Genomic DNA, 21,816 nt, shown 5'->3' on the forward strand with positions numbered 1-21,816 from the left:
GGATGCACTGTATGCCGGAAGATTACAGAATGAGTAAAAATTGCCAAGAGTAAAAATCAGACTGAAACTTAAAAGGCACAGTATTCAAATTAATAAGCCTGTGTATAGAAATTTGGTCAATATAAAACGTTTTCTATCTGTACCTTATAAACACTGTTTGGTAAAGTTGAGGTGGCAGTGTAACAGCTATAGCAGTGGTTATGCAATTTAGCTGGTGAAAAGCTATTTAATTGCAATGACAGGAAAACAGCTGTGCCTGTAATAGAGTGGGAAGGGACAAGATTTCCCAAACATAATTTTTGAAGAATTAAACCCCTAATCATTAAATAACTGTAACTTAAATATGTTTTGTTAGACAGTTCATGTAAAAAAAAAAATAGGGTTAGGGTCTATAAATATATGGACAACTAGGGTCTTACCCTAAGACCCTGTCAAGGGTCTAATACTTTCTTAGATTATAGGAACTTTCTGGATGGGGCTGAGAGTCACTGTTTCTTTTTTTTTCTTTTATAAGAAAAGCTGTAGACTGAGCTCACAGGTCCATAATTATGCTTAATGTGGAAGAAAACATCCAACAAGAAAATGAACTGCTATTTTTATTGTTGACATAATGAGAAGGCTGTCAGCTAAACAATTAGACTAACCTCCCAAAGATTAAGACTAGCTTTCCACCCTGCATATTCCATGTGTACAGGGACTGACCCCAACCATTCCCATTTGAAATGGCTACTATTTGAGACACATCACCTGTGGTGGCTGCACACTGGCTGGCAGCCCTAGTTATATAAAAACCAAATATGCATGGACTCTTCAAGTCTTTGATTTCCATCATTTTAAAGTCAAGCAGACATGTGTTGGCCTTAGCAATGAGTGTGCCTGGTCAGTATCTTTACCAACTCTGAAGTCACGATTGCAGAAATGTTCTTCTCTGCCCCTCAGACAAGAAAAGACTAATCTGATGCCTCCCAGGCACACTTGAGAACTATGGACAGGGATCATTTATCATCAGCCACTGGCAGGTTGGATGGCATAACATGTTGCTTATACTCTCAATCTCAAGCAAGAAAGCAAGATCTTGGAATGACATTACTATCTTCTTTGGTTCCAGAGAGACAGCTCGCTAGGACATCAACATCTCAGGGACTTCTGTGCCTCCTTTCCTTTCAGTCTCTTGCATCTACTCAATAGAGTCCTGGTGCAACAAGTGAGCCTTATTTCTTGTGGCTAGTTAGAAGATATTTTTCTGAGCAACTGCACCATTCCTTCACGGATACTTCTGGGAACTAGTGATCCAACATGACCTTCTGCCCCAAGCACAGGGAAACTGCATTATTTACACAAATCTACTAATGATCTTTCTTCACATTACACTCCTGGTAATAGATCTTCACCAGATGATGGAGCTGGCAGTCGTGGAGAAAGGCCTTCGGTGCTGTTTATTTTAAGAGCCTTATTATCTTTTTTCTTTTCTTTTGTTTTGCTTTGTGTTCCTGTAAGACATTAATTTCCCGACTTTTGGGATAAATAACGTTTTTATTCTTCTTTTAAATGTAAAGCATTACATTAGAGTTTGCATGTTCTGTCTGTGCATACATGGGTGTTCTCTCCTGATACTCAGGCTAGTCAAGTTAATTGGTGATTCTAAATTGAATGTGAGCTTGAATAATTGTCTCGCTCTCTGCTGACACACTGCAGACCTGTCCTGGGTGTGCCCATCCTCTCCTTTTATGACAACCGGGATAGGCTCCCTCAACCCTAAGCTGCATAAGTGGTTAAGGCATTAATGGAAAATATCTATACAATAGAGAGGGTCATGTCATATTTTATCAATACAGTGGAGGGTTACATTACAACTAAAGTTCTCCCACCTCCAGCTCCAGGCTGCTTAGAAACATAATCTAATTATGACTTACAAAGGTGCCAACCATGTGCTTAAAGCTAAACATTGCATGGGAACAGCAGCTGTAATGTGTATCGACATAAGCAGTACCATGTGGGGCATATGTTTTATATATATATATATAAAGAGTGAGAGAACGTGTAGGCTGGTCTTTAATATGTATTTAACAGCTTTCAATGGGTATTTTGGAACATATTCTAATTCATAAAAGTACTAATTCTTATTCCATTTTGTGCTTTGTGAGATGTGTTTTGTTAGTGTTTTTTGTATTAGATTTTGTGTGTGTGTGTGTGTGTGTGTGGGGGGGGGGGGGGGGGGGGGTTGAGTATTGCAATCAGACTCTTCCACAGGATTAACCAAAGCTGCACTGATCAACACTGAATGACAGTCCAGGCGAGCAGCAATTCAACCACTACAGCAAACAAATAGCCTCACTGACCAGTGCACCTCCAGCAATTGTGGGCTACATCACCGTGCAGCATTAGCCAACGTTGCTAATGAGCTATTACAGCAGTGACCTCCGGGACAAACTCATTACCAGGTGACAATAGACGCCAGACAGAAGCTAGATTCATTATCATAATTATCAGCACCGCCTTTATTGCAGCTCGCAGGGGTTGTTGATCGAGATACACGCTTGTGTGCGAACCTGCATCTGTGTGACTGAAAGCACAAGACAGAGAGCATTACAAGTAGTTAGAGACCATTACAACACTGTGAAAAATTATCTCAGTGCTGTGCAATAGCTTGGAGCAATTTGACTAGAATTCTCTCATATTTTATAGGCTGTAATGAGGAGGCCTGTACTTTCAAATAACATTTGGACAAGTCCATTTATAGCCCCACTGAATCCTGAATGAATATTCTATTTTTTTTTCTTTTTGACATAACAGAGTCAAACATTGAGCTCAGAACTGTGTGCAAGGATGCCGTATAAATACTGTCTCACATGAATTTGAGGATGGACAGCCACTTCAATGCTTTGCAGCTGTTCCATCTGTTCACTTGAATCTATCAAATGGTCATCTATCAACGGTCCCTCTTGCTGCTCCCTCTCTTGTCAAACGGCAGAGGGAAGTTTACAAACTTGCGCTTCTCAGGCTTCACGACAGCAGGGAACTTACTCATTGGTGCCAACAATGGAGCCAATGAGTAAGAGCAGGGAAACATAGGTATGCATCTGATACTCTAGCAGGTAAGTATTTAACAGGTACAGATTGTGGGTAAGTAAGTGTATTGCAGGAAGAGAGAACAAGTGTGTTGCAGGTATTGAGAGCAGCTCCAAGCAAAGGATAATTCTACAATGCAGAATTAACTGGGGATGAGACGCTCGATACTGATGTTTTGTCACTAGTTCAAAAAGCACGAAAGTTTTTGTTGGGTCTGCGCTTCCACAGGCCCCGCTGGTTTAGAAACTTATTTCCGTTAACGACAAGGAAGCAAGACAATCAGCTTTAACCGTTTTTTACTTGCTAGCAAGGGAAGGATCTCAGAGCAGCCCTTCTGCCCTCGGTCAGACCACTTCGAAGAACCAGCTTCCGCTTGCCGCCTTTTATTGAAAACAGTTACAGTATACACAAGCACCACCCATTGTAAAAAAAAACAAAAAAAACCCCTATGGTCACAAAAGATAAGGTACTATGTGTATGCATGTGTGACCTCCTGCTCACCAAAGGGTCATAAAAGCAGGAAGCTTACTAAACAAGAAAACAGAACCCTCACATAGGATGTGCCTATAATAAAACACTACAGCCTCCCCCACCGGTCAACAGGCTGGGGAGGGAGTCAGAGACAAAGGAATGTCTTTGATCATGCTGCTTGAACTAAGACTTACAAATTTAAGTAACACAATGACAACATTTAACAATTTGACTCCAACAGTTTTGAAACACTCCTCCAAAGTGTGCTACAAAAGATCCTTGTCACATGACCACAGCATGTTGTCTTTATACCCCAGTAATACCTGATGACACCACAAACTCCCAGAAAGCTTAAGAGTTAGCAACAGTAGCGGAGCGGCTGGAATAACCATAGCAAAAGACAGTGGCAACTTTTTGACAGTTAGTGAAACCTACAGTAGAGATACAGTGCCTATGCTAATGGCACTGTAGAGGTCAAACGATACCTCGATGATGCATTTGTTTCAAGGCCACATGATCCACTGGTTTATTGGCAGAAGCAAAGTGTTGCCCTTCGAACCATCTCAACCTAATAGCTGAATAAAGGAAAAAGCCAAAAAGCTTTTGAATAAAAATCTTACATATTACAAATAAAGACGGTTACTCCAAAATAAGTGTTGATCATCGTTACTGATAGTCTGGTGTAATGTGACAATACCAAAAGTGGCCAACAGATGTCACTGTGGAAATGGATGTCAGATTGTTTCGTCAGAGTAGAAAAGCACTATATGAGTACCAGCCCATTTATCGTGAGTAACGAAACAGTGCTACCACATGAGCAAGTTAGCATTCAGGCAAGGAGCAGTAGTGAAGTCCTGGTTTAAATACTGTGCTACCTGCAGATGGATGACATACTCCATCTGCAGATTATTTGAACATGATATCAACTTGTTTTTCAGACAACCCTGCTAATTGAGAATATAAATATGGAACAATTAGGAGACTAGTAATTAATTTTGCTTTTCTAGCAGAAAAAAGTCTCAGTTTCCATAAAGTGGCCAACATAAAGATGGTGGGTTAATTTGAATTCACTTCGCAAATCTTACAGGTTCACAGTGCTGCTATCAGTACAGTGTTGTGTGGTGCAGAGGCTTTTTAGTGCCTTTAACAATCTACTGCAGCAAAGTTGGGATAATTTCCATCAGGACAAAATTACAGCAGACAAAATCTGCAGGCAGTATAGCAAATTATTGGTTTCTTGCCCCAACACATTTACCTTCGATGCTTTCTGTCAAGCAGGCTCTCTAAGATGTAGTAAATGTCATGGAGATCATGCTTTTAAGCCCATTCTGGGGTTTGGTTGCCTAAACCAAAACAAAATGGGACTGAAAATGACTCCTGCCTCTTTGCAGCATGTGTGGAAATGTATGCAACAGGTTCTGAGTTAGCCACACTGCTTATACTGGTGGACAAGAAGTATTTGTGGTACAAGTACTAGTACCAGTTGGCAACAAACACACAGTCAGCACTACTGAGCGCATTTCAACACAAATAGCTTCCAACAATGTGCAAGGTTAAAATGGTCACAGGACTTACAATGTCTCTGACAGCAGATATTTTCTACATATCTGTGCATGGAAATTTCTTCTATGCAGGTAACACAAACAAGGAACAAATCCTTGTCTCTTTTGTTATCACTTGCATCATTTCTTGTGTCACAATATACCTAACCTACACAGCCTGTAGGTTAGGTTACCCTGCACCCTTTTCAGCTTGTTACACCTACTTTGCACAGAATGTAACTGCACTGGATGGAAACTGTAAAGTGCAGCAGTGTTCAGTATAAATACTCCTAGAATACTAGCCTAGGTTATATAAAGTTTATTAAGGGTGAAAGTTTTTGTGCGAGGGTGATTAGTCAATCAAAAATCCACATGGCGCATCCTAGCAACCCCAACCCTGAATTCAGATTGAACAGATTTAATAAACTCTTAATTAAATACCGCAAATAAGCATATAAATTAGTTTCTGAGCATTTAGTATTCCATCAAATAATATTTTCTTCAAGATGCCATCGTTAAAAAAGTGGAAGTGGTGTCCTCTGCAATGTCGCCTACTGTTTTCACTCTTTAAATTTTTCGCTTTTTTTTAGTAGCTAAAAATTAAGAATAAACTGACTACAACATAAATTAAGGATAAGCAATATGTAGTGTATAGTAAAATAACAAATTTAAATAAGCTGTCAACTCTTTTTCTTGAGGATCTTTCAGCATTCTGAAAAAAAAAAAACAAAGAGAGAGAGAGAGCGAAGAGGAGCGAAGAGGAGCGAACCTCCCGCCAGGCGTATGCGCTGTGTATAATGAGGCTTTTCTGTTTTAGCTATAGTGCCAAAATATTTCAGAACTGAAAACACAAAGTCAATGCAAAATCACGCGGGTCTGTTTTACACGTGTCAAAGGTGAAAAGACAGAACAAGCCAGAAGAGAAGAGAGGATGGCAGAGAGAAAAAAAAACTCCCAGAAGACAAAACGTTATCAAAAGGAAGGAGAGGAGATAAAGAGAGGAAGGATGGAGAGCAAGATTGTAAACAGGAAGGAGGGATGAGAAGAGGATATTCAGAGGAGGAAAAAGTGATCAAGATTAACAGGGGAGATGGTAATGAAGAGCAGATGGATGGGAGGGATGAAAATCAGTGAAGTCAAGAAGAAGGCAGGGAGGAGGGGTAAGGGAAGACAGATACGAACTGACAAAAGGTGGAAGGAAGGAGGCATGGAATAAGGTGACAGGCAAAAAAGAAGCCAGAAAAAAAGATGAAGATTTTTTTTTAACGAGGGGAAATGTGAGGGATGGATGAAGAAAGGGGGTGGCTGAAAAGGGAGGGATGATGAGAGAGAGGGAGGCCGTGACGGGGAGCCATTAATAATTTATGATAGCCTCGACTTTCCAAAGCAGCCCAGCGGTCCCGCTCCCTGCTTTCCCCTGACGTTTAATTTGTCTGGAAATCAGCGAGTGTGGAGTCTGATTATCGTCTCCGTCTGCCAACGCCTCTGCCTCAATCTCTGACACCGAGGTGAGATCACAAGCTGTTCAGTACGCACGTCAGCCGGAAATCCTTTAGGTTGAAACACTCCTCATCTAAAGGCTGCACCCGTGCAGACACAATGTATCTCTGTGTAAAGCATCTCCTAATCTCCCAGAAGTGCCTGAAATGAAATGCCCAAACGCAGACAAGATCTTCTATATTATTCCATTTAGAAGCCCATTAAACTGACAGGGAACAGAGGAGGTAGTGCTGGGAAAAAAAGAAGCTCTTATCCAAGCTCACTAGGTATAGTTTTACAGGCTGATGGGCCTGTTTCCGAACAGAATAAGGAATGCACATCTCTCTTACCATGAGTTCTCAGCTTCCTGGGTCTTGCAGGAAGCTGAAAAATAACCTAAAGTCAAATGTTAAAATTCAGCTATATCAGGAGCCTTTGATGATATCCTCTGACCTCCACAAATCTACTGGGTTTGTTTTTTTGGAGGGGGGGTCACAAAGCCAAAGACAACAGTAAGTTTAGCAGCCTAAATTTCAGCCTCTTATTTGCATCTGCATGAGAGGAAGAGCTAAACTAAAGCCAGGGTAGGGAAAAGATGAAAGGAACCTCAGAGGCAACATTAAAGACATTAAAACGGGGCAAACTTTCATTTCCTCTTATTAAACAAACAGCTGCATGAGGGAGAAAGTAAAAACAGAGACAACTGGGAAAGCCGCTGCTGCCGCCTGGTGGTCTTTTTGTGTTACAGCAATGCAGCTCAGTCCAGCCTCAGATAAAAACAAAAAGGGGGGAGTCAAGACTGTACTCATGTGTTGTTCATAGTTCTTATTATAGAGAAACAGGCATGATACTGAAGGGGTTTTTGGCCTGTATCAAGGACAAAAAAATGATAAAACCGAGCCTGTCTGGTTTACATTTTCGATTCAAAAAGAAAAACAAATATAAGAATATTACCTGTTGCATGGGTAGAAACGTAACATGAACTTAATGTTCATTTATAGGTCATGAATCTCTTCACAAACTACATATTACAATATTATTTTTAGTTCAAACTCTCTCCATTTAAAATTTTTTATAATCATTTCAGTTTTTATAATGTACAGTGTGTATTACATAAACTTGCAACGCTATCATCTCCTTACTTCAAACGCTCTTGTTCAAAAAAGGTCAAATTGGTGTCATATTTTATTAATCCCACTAAGCCCGTGGATTTAGTGGACGTGGAAAATTTTGCGTTGGCTACAATCAACCAGATAAAACAAGATTAAGATAACAATTTGACCACACGCTTTGATTCCCCTGACAGCAGCTTTGCCTTATTTCATGAAAGAGCAGTCGGTGCCAGCGTCAGTTTTTTGGAATTTTATTGTCTCCCTGAAGCAGATATCATGCACTGATAATCTACATATATATTTATGGACAGCATTTAAATAAGAATAGCTTGCAATTGGGGGGGGGAAGCTGGTCTATGTCTTTATTTAGTCATAGAAGAAGGAGGTACAGTATAATAATCACATTTTGTAGGACAACACATACAGTTGTATACTAAATATGCAACATTCAGGAGCTGCTGTGTCGGGGAACAAGCAGTAAGGCATAAAGGACACAGGTGTTTAATTCAAAAAAAGGGTTTTATTGACCCAAAACATGAAAATTAATTGACAAGCCAAAAACCTAAACAGGCAGACAAATAAAAGAGGTCAACTCAATAAACAAAACTCAAAATAAACAAACATGAGACAAACTGACCTTCTGAAATGACACAGGAGGGAACTTAAATACTGGCTTAGCTAAACCAAATTACACACAAGGGGGAAACAAAATGGCTACTATATAACCAACTAATACAAAACAATTGAACACATTTGAAACATCCCCCAGGCAATAAAGAAGGTGGTTTTGTCCAATTAGTCGGTCAGCAGTACTTTAACCCGCAGGTAACTCAAACAAAGATGTATTAATGTAACATAAAACAGAACTTTGACCTTGCAGTGTTCATATGTGTGCACACCATATAAACATTGGTGTGATGGAAAAAAATTAATTAAATAAAGAAACAATATCTTGGACAATAAGTAGAATATATTTAAAGTAGTGACTGCAAAGTAAACCAACACACTCTGTAAACTTGACATCTTCACCTAAGTTGTGTTCATGACAGAATAATAATAACAATAAATCACACTTTTTCTTTCATGTAACATCATTTGTATTCTTCAATAGACAAAAGGTTAAAGTGTTACTTTAATGTTAGTTTTTAATTTGTTTTACGCTCATGAACTCTTCGTAGTCATTATGCTGTGACAGACACTTTGTGGTACCACCTGGCAATGATGTTGGGGTTGTTGCTGTGTGACAAAGTGGCCATCAGCAGCTTGGTGCCAGGTGAAGTAGCCGTGATGGACACCGTCTTCAATATCTTCTCGCCTGGCTGCAGGAGAATTATCCTGAGAGACAGAGCAGACAAATGTATTCTTTTCACATCTCACCTCACACAAAGAGACGCACAGTACAGCTCCAGAGCTCGGAGATCTAATGTTTCGCACAGGCGAAAGCAGGTAGTAATAGTACAAACTGAATAAAGGAGAAATTGGTGAGGGATTTTCTGTCCCACAGTACAAAATGATCCTAATATCTCCATGTGTTGTGGATGATGAATTTTGAGTAATGCTACCAATTTCTCAAGGAAACCTTTGCCAGGTAGAGATTTTTTTTTCTGGCTCACAGACCTTACTCTTCTTCTCCACTATATATCAAGCCAAAAAGCCAATGCCAAACCAGGCTTAGTGATGCTGATGTATAACATCTTAACAAGATACATTATTTCTGCATAATCTCTTCCCTTGTTAGCTAATTTATTCCTCCCCGGGGTGTCTGTGCAAATAAAAAGCCAATGGATACAGATTTACAATACCTTACACATCCTTGAAGCCCATAAAAAAGAAACTGAAGAAGAATTAACCAAGTGAAATTCAGTGTGTAAAAATAATAACAGTGAAATGGAAAAAATAAACTATGGATAGTTAAAAAATACTGAAAAAGCAACAGCAGGGTGCTGTATATTTTGTGTGATGCAGGAAAAAAGTGGTTGAATGGGTTTTATGAAGAGGCATGTTGTTTTTAGGTTTTTTAAAACTATATTTGGCACTGTTAAAAAAACAAGGCAGATTAGCTGAAGCTAAATAGACTCACTGCCAAACCTGAAAATAGACTGCTCGGTGTTTAGTTGGGATGAGTGAAACAACACTGTTTTTAAAGGAGGTGTTGCACAACTGTAGACTTTTCAAGACTTTTTGACCTCTCAACATTCCTCAAGACATTCCACCCTACCATCAGCCACAGATTTACAGTACTTGTAATCTTAAACACCAACCATGAACCTTGAGCAACCTCATTTCTCGATGAAGAAATCTTGCGTTAATAAAAGTGAGATAATGTAAACAAGCCATCATTAAATAAATGGAACAGTAAATTAATTGCCTGTGGGCAATGGTGCACTAACGTATATTCCAAGATGGACGACATATATGACAGCAACTTGTTCCTACTGTTGCAGTAACATACCTGACCGCATTCTCAGGCCACATTCCTCAGACATCTGCCCAGTTCAGATTTGAAGGGAAGATAGTTTTGTTTTTTTAACACACTTACTTGGCCACTTGTTTGCCCTCCAGCAAGCCGGCTCCCTGCACAGTCAACACAACTTCATACAGAGCTGTGCTGAGGCAGTTGGTGAAGGACACAAGGACTGTGCGCTCCTTCTTCAGCTGGATAGAGTTGCCTCCTTCAATCTGCAGAGCAGCCACAATTACAAGAGCACACAGGGAAAAAAAATTATCTGTAAAACTGATTGTGGCAGATACTACTGTTTTTAACCCAATAAAAAAAGGAAAATAAATATGGATATTTTTAAAGAAGTGTGAGAAGTTTTCATATGAGTTTGAGGTGGAAGCTTGTGTTTTATAAAGTTTTGAATGCTAGTGGTGTTCTTCTTCACACAGCATTTTTCACCAATATCTTCTCTGGCACCAAACATTATCTTGCAGTGTTTTATAAGTGAGTTACATGGATCCACCTTTCTTTTGGCTTTTGTAAATGATTCACCAGACACTAGGCATTAGAATTTTTGGGCCCTAATCTGCTCTTTAGCAAAGTGACTTATACTCTGTGTGAAAAAAATCAAGGAATTAATACTTTTTGATCAGAGTAAAACATCAAGTCTGGGATATTTTTTTGGTCAGTTAAGTAGCAGAGAGGGTGGTTAATCAGTTTCAGCTGCTTTGGTCCTAATGAAATGAACAAAAGCTGTAAAATAGGGACAACAGTGAGACAATCGGGAACTGTTTTACAGGTGGAGGCCACTGACATTCTTTCCATCCTCATCGATTCTGTTTTGTTTGTTTTTTTACTAGTTTTGCATTTGGCCAGAGTCGTCGTTACTAATGGTAGCATGAGGTGCTACCTGGAACTCACAGAGGTTGCACAGCTGGTGCAACTCCTCCAGGATGGCACATCAATACATGCCATTGCCACAAGGCTTGCTTTGTCTACCAGCTCAATATCATGGTGGAGATTCCAGGAGACAGGCAGGTACTCTAGGAGAGCTGGACAGAGCCGTACAAGGCCCTTAACCCATCAGCAAGACCGGTGTCTGCTCCTTTATGGAAGGTGGCACAGGATGAGCACTGCCAAGACTATAAAAATGACCTCTAGCAGGACACTGCTGTGAATGTCTCACCAAATAATCAGAAACAAACTTCATGAGGGTGGCCTGAGGGCCCGACATCCTCTACCTCTAAAGGGCCCTGTGTTCATTGCCTGGCATCATGGAGCCTGATTGGCATTTGCCATAGAATACCAGAGTTGGCAGGTCCACTACTGGTGTCCTGTGCTTTTGACACATAAGAGCAAGTTCATCCTGAGCACATGTAACAGACATAAAAGGGTGTAACAAGTTGCACCTCGGAGTGTCCAGGAGCTCAGTAAAGCCCATGTCCATATGTGGGAGGAGATCCCCCCCAGGACACCATCTGCCACGCTATGAAATTTCATCAAAATGACTACCCTACCGTATCATTTTTTTCACTTTCCATGAAATGATGTGGCACCTTTTCCAAACACACGGCCCAGTCCGTGTCACTATAGATAGCACTGAGATCTGATGTGTTTTCAAAGTGTTCCTTTAATTTTTTAAGCAGTGTATAATTCTATATATTCATATGTACACTGCACAATGCCCGTCTTCTTCTTGTAAATTTTAGTTTTTATTGCTGTTGTTTTCTGTTAAGCCCAGAAGGACCAGTGATAAGACTGTGAGAGCTTACTGACTGAGAGTAAAGAATATGGTTTTTAGTGAGCCTGTAATCGTAACACTTCATGACCTTTACTCTAACACTTGTATCACTCCAAATTTGAATACCATAACATCCTGATAAAAATGAAAATAATGTGTAAGTAGGAAAATGAAAGAAAAAGATTATTGAGAAACATCTAAAGTCTACTGAATACTGAAAGCATGTCATCTTTACAGTCATCAACTACTTCATTAGTTAGTTTCCGAGGTACTGGAAACATTCCTCAGACATTTTGGTCCATGTTGACATGATAGCATCACGTAGCTGCAGTAGATTTGTCGGCTACACATCCATAATGTGAATTTTTTTATATCAACACACCCTAAACTTGATCTGTTGCATTGAGATCTGGTGACTGTGGAGGCTGTTTGAGTACAGTGAACTCATCATTATGTTCAAGAAACCAGTTTGACATTGTTTGAGCTTTGTGACATGGTGTAGACTGTGCTCACACAAAAGGATAGTCATGGTCAGCAACACTGTAGGCTGTGGTGTTTAAACTAAAATAAAATGCTCAGTTGGTACTAAGGCTAGCAGATTTTTTCATGAAAATATCCCCTGCACCATTACACCAACATCAGCTTGAACCATTGATACAAGGCAGGATGGATCCATGCTTTCAGATTTTTTACACTAAATTTTGACCCTACCATCTGAATGCTTGACCAGAAAGTGAGTCTTTATTTTCTAGTTTTGGTGAGCCTAACAAAGCTCATTAATTACACTAAATAGGCTTTGGAATTTAATATATGGTGTAATGTGAATGAATATAGTTGGTCAGGGAACAGCAAAAGAAATTAATTTCTTTGCTGAATCTTTTCCTGCAAGGCCGACATATTATCAGTTGACTGACATCATAATGTGAAAGGTAATTTGATTTAGGTCACCAAACTATGTTAGAGAGACTGTTGTTGTGGATGCTCTTTTGATGTGATTTTCACTTTGTTCTTCATTACAATAATAACCTGATCCTGTCATATTCAGCTGACAGCCATGAAATAGATAAAAGTGGGGAAGATGAGGAAGGAAGAGAAAGGAAGACAATGCTATGTAATTCATATATAATACTTTGTGAGTTGCAGAGACAGGAGGGGGGATGTTGCTGTACCTGTATGGTTATTTGTGGAGGGCTTATGCTGAACTCTTCAGCAGCCAGAAATGTTTCTTTGGTTGTCATGTCCTTTAGCACCACTGCCAAGTTCACAATATCATCGCCAGCCAGGAATGACTGATATTTAAAATGAGAGATGGTGTGATTGAGTGTTGTCACTGGAGATGAGGAAAATGTCATGGGAAAGAGAAGAAACAAAGCAAATCAAAGGTGAAGGTTAGTTATTTGGTTTATCAAACACTAATCTATATATAAGCAGTGCAACAGTAAATGTACTGGAATCGTGAATGTTTTCAGTCACCTGAAAATGGCTGTATCTGCACCTCTGTTTGTGCGTCCCAGAAGGCCTCACTCGGGCTGCTGTCGTACTCTTTCACCTGAGCGTTGATGTGTCCCACCAGAACCCTGGGGTTCTTGCACTGGTTTGTGATGGTCACACATATGTGGATGGGCTCACCCAGTTTAGGCACCCCAACTATTTTTAGGGTCATGTTCAAATTGGGTGACATTATACCTGGTGAAAACATGTACATTGTTTCAGGTTAAAGATATGCAGCTAGTGTTGGTTTGATTTTCACCCCTTGAACAATCTAGCTTGTTCTACACCAGGGGTAAGGAACTCCAGGCCTCAAGGGCCGGTGTCCTGCAGGTTTTAGATGTGTCCTTGATCCAACACAGCTGATTTAAATGGCTAAATGACCTCCTCAACATGCCTTGAAGTTCTCCAGAGGCCTGGTAGTGAACTAATCGTTTGATTCAGGTGTGTAGACCCAGGGTGATATCTAAAATCTGCAGGACACCGGCCCTAGAGGCCTGGAGTTGCCTACCCCTGCCCTAGGTGATTAGAGGTGTGTGGAAATTCCTCCCCTGTTAGTGACTTCTGCTGCCTCAGCATAGTCCACTGATCAACACTGGCAGTGAACTAGCTCCTGTTAGTCACTATGTTGCAATAGTGAGCAACCATAAAAGCCTGTTTTCTCAGTATCAGGCATGTCTTTTGTTGATTTTTACGACCCTTAACTCTTATGTGTTAAAAAGACAACTGTCCCCAATAGTGACAGTCAATATGAAATGAATGCTATTTTGATCTGTGCAAAGGAAATTCTTTCATTAATATTGCCACTGAAATAAGGGGAGTCTGAAAGGTTGGTGGGGGTGCTCTGAGGTACAGACACTGACCTTGGTGTTGCAGTGTTCTTGCACAGTGTGATGTTTTTCCTCCTGAAAGAAAAAGCAGAAATAAAACTACTTGTACTCCTTTTCTCATTACAGAAAGTGTCTGTTTTTCAACGAACAATTGCTGAAGATCTTTAGCTTTTTAAAAATTATAAGAGAAACGTTTTGCTATGACGAGCCTCAGAGATAGATTGAGCACATTCTCTTACTTTTGTCAGGTTTATATGTCAGCGTCACATTCTCTGGTTTATCTGATCCGATGCTTTTGGTGTAGATGAGCTTTCCCACACACTCGGTGTCCACCGTCTTTCCCACCACCAGTCCATTGTGCACAATTAACCTTACGACATCTGCATCAACAGAGGCACAGACGAATGGGATGTCATATCGGGCGTCCAACCAGTGGTGCTGGATGGCAGCAACCGGACAAGGTCCACAGCAAAATATCCCTGAGGAGCAATGTGTTTACAGAGAAATATCAGTCAGTATCTTTCATATCTGTTGCATTATTTCGTCACTTTCCACCTCAAGAAAGACACTCTTTTGTCAAACATAAAGTTTTAATCAGGTAGGTGAACTCAAATCATTTACTTAGTTACTCAAAAAAGTAGAAAGAAATCAATCCAATCTATAAAGAGCATCATTTTGACAGCTATTTGGAGCAGGGGCCTACATGTACCTTCACTCTTTTCCTGCGGTGTTGGGTCCACTACCTGCCAACCGTCACACCCTGCACCAAGATCTGGTCTCCTCATCCAGCACTCCACCCACACATGGAAGTTCCTGCAAGAGGTCAAGTAGAGATAACTACAGATGATGTGCATATACAATTAATATACAGAACAGTCAGGTTAATTTTACAAAACAGAAAAATATTTGTAGCAGTAAAAAGTCCTTTTAGCAAGTCACACATTTGTTTTGAAAGCCACTTTATTAGATACACTGAGCTAGTAGCAGGTTGGGCCCTCTTTTGCTTTGCGCACTGCCTTGATTTATTTGTGTTACACATTCAACAAGCTGCTTCCTCACAGATTTTACTCCAGCATCGCTCAGTTGCTGTAGATTTATCGCTTCATCTATAATGTAAATTTGTCATTACACTACATCCCAAAGGTGATCTGTTGGATTGAGATCTGGTGATAGTGGAGGCCGTTTGAGTACAATGAACTCATTGTCATGGTCAAGAAACCATTTTAAGATGATCTGAGTTTTGTGACATGGTGTGTTATCCTGCTGGAAACAGCCATCAGAAGACAGGGACACTGTGCTCAGTGGATGACTTGGTCAGCAACAATACTCAGGCAGGCTGTGGTGTTTAAATGATGCTCAGTTGGTACTAAGGTGCCCAAAGTTTCCAAGAAAGGATCCACCACACCATTACACCACCAGCAGCAACCTGAACCATTGATACGAGGCAGAATGGATCCTTCCATTCATGATGTTTTATGACAAATCCCGACCCTACCATCCAACTCTTATACAAGAAAACATTTTTCCAATATTTCTTATGTGTATTATTTTGGTGTGAATTGTATCCTTAGTTTCTTGTTCTCTGCTGACAAGTGCGCTCTTCTGCTGCTGTTGAGAGTCGGTTCTTCTATAACTTTGGTTGCAATGACTGGTCAATTGAGTTACTGTTGCCTTGCTGCCACCTTGAAGCATTCTCCTATTACCTCAGCAACCATGCCACATTCAGAATAACTTAAATCACCTTTCTTCACAGTTTGAGTGATACCTGGTTTCAATTTGACAGGTTGTTGAACATGTCTAACATGCCTATATGCATTTAAGTGCTGTCATGTGACTAGCTGATTAGATCTTTGAGTTAACAAGAAAGTGAACACCTGTAGCTAATAAAGCAGTCACCGATTGCAGATGGCAAGAACCAGATATTTAACCAGTTACAAAAAGAAATTGTATATTTATGGTTAAGAGCAAGTGACACCAACCAAATGCTGTCCTTTGACATGCCGAACTTCTCCCCTGTTCTCGTGTAAAACTCTTCAATTATCATGTTGCCATTTCCATCATGAGCTGCATTGAAAACTGTTACCACCCTGGAGGGAATCCCCAGAACTCTCATTACTGGAGAGAGAAAAAAAACAGGCTTTAATATCATTCAAAAACCATATTTTCAATAATCATATAGCAATGCTGACATAATGCCTATGGCAAGTTACCATGGGAATGCAGTGTAAATAGTATGTCCCTTCAAAGAAAGAAAATAGATCCAATAATTGATGCGTGTCTGACAGTCAAGAGGCATATGATGGAATTCTGTCAATCTACAGCATTTTAAGCATCACAAGAGCAACTTTAATCCATCCTGTGTGGACTCGCCTGTATATATTTAGATTTTGGGTCTGTGCTGACTTGTTTGGACAATTCTTGCTTTAAGGACAAGCAACCAAAGTATTATTGAGACTAATACTGGTATCACTTCTGTACTGTAGAGAAATTAAGACAGATTTAGGTCAACAAATCTAGAACTCCATGAGACGTAGAACAACAGCTCTGCACAGGAGATAACTCAATCAAACACAAATTTCACCAATGATCTCGTCCTAAACACACATCCTACCTGTACAGAGGACGGATGCAAAGACCCAGCATTGGCCATAACGCACAGGTCTGCATTTGGATGAGGCCCAGCGGAGAAGGATGTCAGCGCTGCCACTCCAATCTGTAGGCTTCACACCATTTTTGTAGCTTCCCTGCCACTTTCCCTCCAGAATACCCAGGTCATCGTTACAGTTTACCTAGAGCAGGAAGAAACACATTAATGACTTCACTTTTTTTCCTTTTACTGTGGACAAAATTGCTTAGCATTATATTATATTGTCTCTCACCATAGCACAGACCACTCGGCTGAGGTAGACAGGATCAGATCGTAATGTATAATCTTTGTTTTTGTCAGTGAGGTGTTGCGGGCTGAACTCCAGGAGCTTCAGACATGCTTCCAGGACTCCAGGCTCATACTGCATACATGTGGATGGAAATTTAGCACGTTGCCTGCTAATAATGCTACTATATATGATCTATGCAGACTTGTTCTATGATTCTGGGTGTCACATACCTGACCAAATGACCATGGACGCTTGCTAACATTTGAACTGCTCCCCATATACACTAGCCCATAGTCACTTTTGATGTACTCTTCTTTATGGGCATCCAGTGGCATGTATACTGGATCATCTGAAAAGCAGTGATAGGTGGAATTATGTCTACTAAAGGATAACAGCAGACTGTGGACAAGAACAGCAAGTGGCAGCTGCTACATTGACTCACCTTTCAGCCAAGGGTTGCACAGTAGCACAAATGTTCCCAATACATAAGTAATTCTGCTCCGTCTGGTCTCTATGTGGGCCAGGAGTTCATACAGAGCCACTGATGACTGAACAGGAGCGCAAATGTGGATGATGACTGACTGGGGATGCATGTTCCCTGGGTAGATTGTAGCTGTCCAGTCATAGAGCTGGGGGTGGGACTGTTCTTCATAGAACAGAACTGGGATCCTCTTTGACAGGCCACCTGTGTGGTAAAGAAAATAAATAAATAAAAATAACAGCAGCATCATTTCCACCTTATAATTTGAATTTGTAATAAAAAAAAAATGGCTAAACTTAGCTAGTTTTTTTCTAAAACTAGTTGTTCTAGAAAGCTGTTCTTTTCTCTCACATGACACACTGAAAGTAGAATTACCATAAAATAAAATGAATTTTAAAAAAAATAAAATAAAAAACAGATGCCAATGGCCAAAATGCTAAAATTGGACCTTGGCATGGCTATCCACAAACCACTGATGATGTCATGGTGCAACCATCTTGTATATGAAGTCTGTGCTAAAGACAACAAGTTCTAACCAGTGATTAATTATTTGGAAGTCCTTTGAGTGACTATCAAATAAATTTGGGTGTGCACTGATGACTTGTTCTTGTTTTAAAGAACCCACGCTGTTGCATAACTGACAAACTAATCCCCAGGTTCTTAATATGCAAATGTCTTACACAGTGAGATAAGCAACATCAAAAATGAAGGTGTGTCAGCCAGACGGGCAGCATTCTCTTGTGGAAGTCCCTTTGGCATGGACTTCTGTTTTTGCAAATTTGAAGTATTTTTGCAGGCCCAAAGGAGCCATATTGCACACTAAAAACAAATTAAAAATCTTTAAAAAAAAAAAAAAAAAACCTTTGACTTCAGGAAGAATGGCATAGATCCAACCCCCTCTACATCGATGCTTAGTATGTAGAAAGGGTCCCAAACTTCTAATTGTAGGGTACCTTCATCTCTGATGACCTGTCCTGGACTGCTAAGACTAAACCAGTCACTAAAAAAGCACAGCAATGACTTCACTTCCTGGGAGTGCTCAGGAAGAACCACCTGGGCCAAAAGCTGCTAGTGATATTGTACAGCCTCCCCATAGGGAGGATGCTGGCATTATAGTGTGGTACATGAATATGCACTGAACCGGAGAGGAGGAGCCTTCAGCAGATCATCAACATAGCTCTGAAGAGTGCTGGTTGCTCTCTGTCTGCCCTGCCTTTGGGACCTGTACATTTCCCAATACCTCAGAAGGGCCAAAACATTGTGGTTCTCCCCTTTTTGACCTGTTGCTGTCTGACAGCCGCTACAGTTTCCTCAAATAAAGGAAAAACAGTCTTTAAAAAAGCTTCTTTTATTTACTGGTAAATTCACTGTGAGTCATCAGTAAAAATAAAGCCTCCACCCAATATTACCAGTAAATAAAATATTGCCACATTTTTTAAATGATTACCTTATCACCTTAATTTTATGTACTTGTTGTATTTATGGTGTAGCTACTTGGTAATTTTGTTATATGCTGTATCAAGGTTTCCAATTCTAATTCTAATAGACAAAAACAGGTATTTACATATTCAAATTTTGTCATATATTTATATAATTAGAGAATGTGACAAATTTGTCCTTCTAATATCAGCACTGCCCTGGTGCAAAGGTGCTCCTGAATGCTTTTGAGTGCAATTTTTCATTTGAAGAAGTATGAGTGTGGTATTTATAAATCAGAAGTATTAGTTTAAATGTGAACAGTCTTAGTCTTTGATACCTAAACAAACCTCCAGCACCAGCCTCTCAGTGGAGGGATTCCACAGCCAACTGTCAGACTTTAGCGTCACTTTGAAGGGTTTCCCTCGTCGAACCACAAGTCGGTTCCTGCTAAGCCCCTGAGTTTCATGGGAAAAGCTGTTTTCGGGAACCTCAAAGTTCATGGACTTTAGTCGGCAGTGGCCATTAGTGGTACCTGTAAAACAGATGGCACAACCCATACTGATCTGAAGACAGTACACATGACAAAGATCTGTCAAGAATTAGAGAACAGACGGGGATAAGAAGGTAAGACGGGAGCTTTGGAGATGAATTTCAGCAAAGCCATCAATTTTAATTTACAAATCAGTGTTAAAGGAATTACAGGTTTTCTGGATTACCGCTGGGTAAAATGAACTTTAGAAAACACAAAAAATAAACAACAGCACAAGAAAAAATATGCAATGAATGATTTAAAATGGTTTCTTTCTACTTAACAAACTAAATCACTTAACAAATGATGCTGCCTCTCTCATTCATGTTAAAAACTATCCTATTCTGCTTCACAACTGTAATATTTATATTTATTACATAAACTCCATGTATCAGATTACTTGGTAGAACATTAGTGTTTTCTTTACTCTTTGCACTTAATGTCTGCTGGAATAAAACTTAATTGGATTACTTTCAGCTGGAAAATAAACAAAATCATATGAAATTTAATCAATTCATTTAAGCAAAACTCTAAAGCAACTCAAACGCACACATGTGCCTTCCTATGGACAAGAAAAAGATTAAAGTTACATCTGAGTGGCAGAGTGCACTTACCATTGATGCTGTGTATTGTCTGCTGCATGTTGTCCATGGTGTGACAGCTAGAATTGCAAGTGTCTGGAAGAATGTCAAGCATGCTTTAAGTAGCCCTTCCCAATGCTAAACATCTCACACCTCTCCAGTGATTACCCAATCACCATTCAGGTTTTTTTTCTTCTTATCTGATTTTAATTATGCAGGTGTCTGACAAAGTGTACGTCATACATTACAAACAAATTGCACACAAATCACAAATTGCAAAAGCACAGCAGGAAATTGTGTCAGTGTCCTTATTCTTAACTCAAAGTGCAAAACCTACAGAAAAGTCAACAACCCTAACACAAAAAACATTTCTCCTCCTCCTTCTTCTTCTTGCTTGGCTTTTTAACCTTTTCACTCTGCACACCTGTCCATGAGACTTCATACCAGCAGGAGACACACCCTCCAACTTTTCAAGTATTCACTATTCAAGCATTCGAGTGATGTCACTTTAAATTTCCAGAGAAACTGCGTGATTTATTATTAAGTTTATGATTCACTTTCTCTAGAAAATGACACAGGTTTCATGTGATGCTCGCTGATACTAAAACCTGCCAAGGTCTTCTGCAGAATGATCACCCTAATGAAATTTGCATTTGCCTCTGAGTCATTAATGATACTCTATGTACTCCATGAAATATTCAGTATTTTAAAATATAGACCGAGAAAATCTTGAAGCGCATTGTCATTGTTATTTGATATTCTATTAAAACACAATCAAACAGAACAACTCTAATATCAAAGTAGTCTACATCTTTAGCTTCTGAGATAAAATACTGTGGTTCATTTTGGTGACACTCAAAGTTCATCCATGAGTTTATGAAACAGTATGAAATGAAGTTTGTGTGCTTTAAACCAAACCTTAAAACCTATTTTCATACCTTTCACTTAGTGGGTCCGGAAAATAAAGCACTAACAGAGGACTGACTTTCATCAGCAGAAAGGTTGCACAGACTTTTTTTTTCAGGGTATGCCCCACCTGTTTCTGTAACACAAACACATCACACATTTCCCTGAATGATGTTGCAAGTGGACTGCAAGAGTGTAGTGCTCCCTCTAGTGGCATAGGGGCGACATTGCATTTACGTCAATATGATAAACAGCTGTGCAGTGGTTAGCGTGCAAGCAAGAACTCGCAGGCCAGCTGGGGCATCTCTGTGTGAAGTTCTCGATGCCTTTTCATCGAGAACTCGCTACCCCACACATGCATGTTAGATTCACAGAGTCTACCCAGGAAAAAAAATCTCCTGATGTCTGAAAAACACCTTCCACATAACCTATTACTATAAGAGAAACACAATAATGTCAGTTATCAAATGCTGAGCAGCAGCACTGTGAGTCAGCCAGTCAAATGTGTGCTGATGGACTTGCAGTATTAGATGAATACATTTATGATTTATCATTTTTATATCACAAAGAACTTCAGATATATTTTTAAAGTCCTTTAGAGTCAATATAAAGGACTGAACCCTTCAGGAATTACAGCCATTTTTGCATAGTGCCATCATTTTCAAAGGCTCAAAAACTAATCGGACATTTGAGAAATTTCATTGTGGCTTGTCTCCTCATTGTTTAATTAAAATGAAGTCATACGAGGTCTTTAGACTATAGCAAGTGCAGAGTTTGCCTTCGATTGTGTCATTTAAAGACTGCTTTGGCTGTAGAGTTCAAATTACAAGAAAGGAGAGGAAAAAGTCACCGT

At 39.8% G+C, this 21,816-nt stretch overlaps 1 protein-coding gene across 1 annotated transcript; it reads right to left on the reverse strand.

Annotated features, from left to right (window-relative positions):
- Positions 1 to 8,853: 8,853 nt before the first annotated feature.
- LOC134619300 (protein-glutamine gamma-glutamyltransferase 2-like) lies at positions 8,854 to 20,127 on the reverse strand. Its single transcript, XM_063465062.1, has 14 exons — positions 20,091 to 20,127; positions 19,285 to 19,479; positions 17,490 to 17,732; positions 17,278 to 17,396; positions 17,051 to 17,179; positions 16,783 to 16,960; positions 16,151 to 16,286; positions 14,881 to 14,984; positions 14,401 to 14,650; positions 14,146 to 14,246; positions 13,327 to 13,539; positions 13,023 to 13,183; positions 10,212 to 10,351; positions 8,854 to 9,007 (listed from the first exon to the last, which is right to left on the reverse strand). The coding sequence occupies exons 1-14, from the start codon at positions 20,125 to 20,127 to the stop codon at positions 8,854 to 8,856; spliced, it is 2,160 nt and encodes a 719-aa protein (XP_063321132.1).
- Between the last annotated feature and the right edge of the window lie 1,689 nt (positions 20,128 to 21,816).

Source organism: Pelmatolapia mariae, linkage group LG20 (genome assembly GCF_036321145.2).
Source record: "Pelmatolapia mariae isolate MD_Pm_ZW linkage group LG20, Pm_UMD_F_2, whole genome shotgun sequence".
NCBI lineage: Eukaryota > Metazoa > Chordata > Actinopteri > Cichliformes > Cichlidae > Pelmatolapia > Pelmatolapia mariae.

Excerpts from the sequence above, each read along its gene's own strand:
- LOC134619300 (XM_063465062.1), bottom strand. The coding sequence starts at position 20,127 with ATGGACAACATGCAGCAGACAATACACAGCATCAATG. Across the intron at positions 19,480-20,090 it reads GACAATACACAGCATCAATG|GTACCACTAATGGCCACTGC; the intron begins GTAAGTGCACTC and ends TCTGTTTTACAG. Across the intron at positions 9,008-10,211 it reads GAGGGCAAACAAGTGGCCAA|GATAATTCTCCTGCAGCCAG; the intron begins GTAAGTGTGTTA and ends TCTGTCTCTCAG.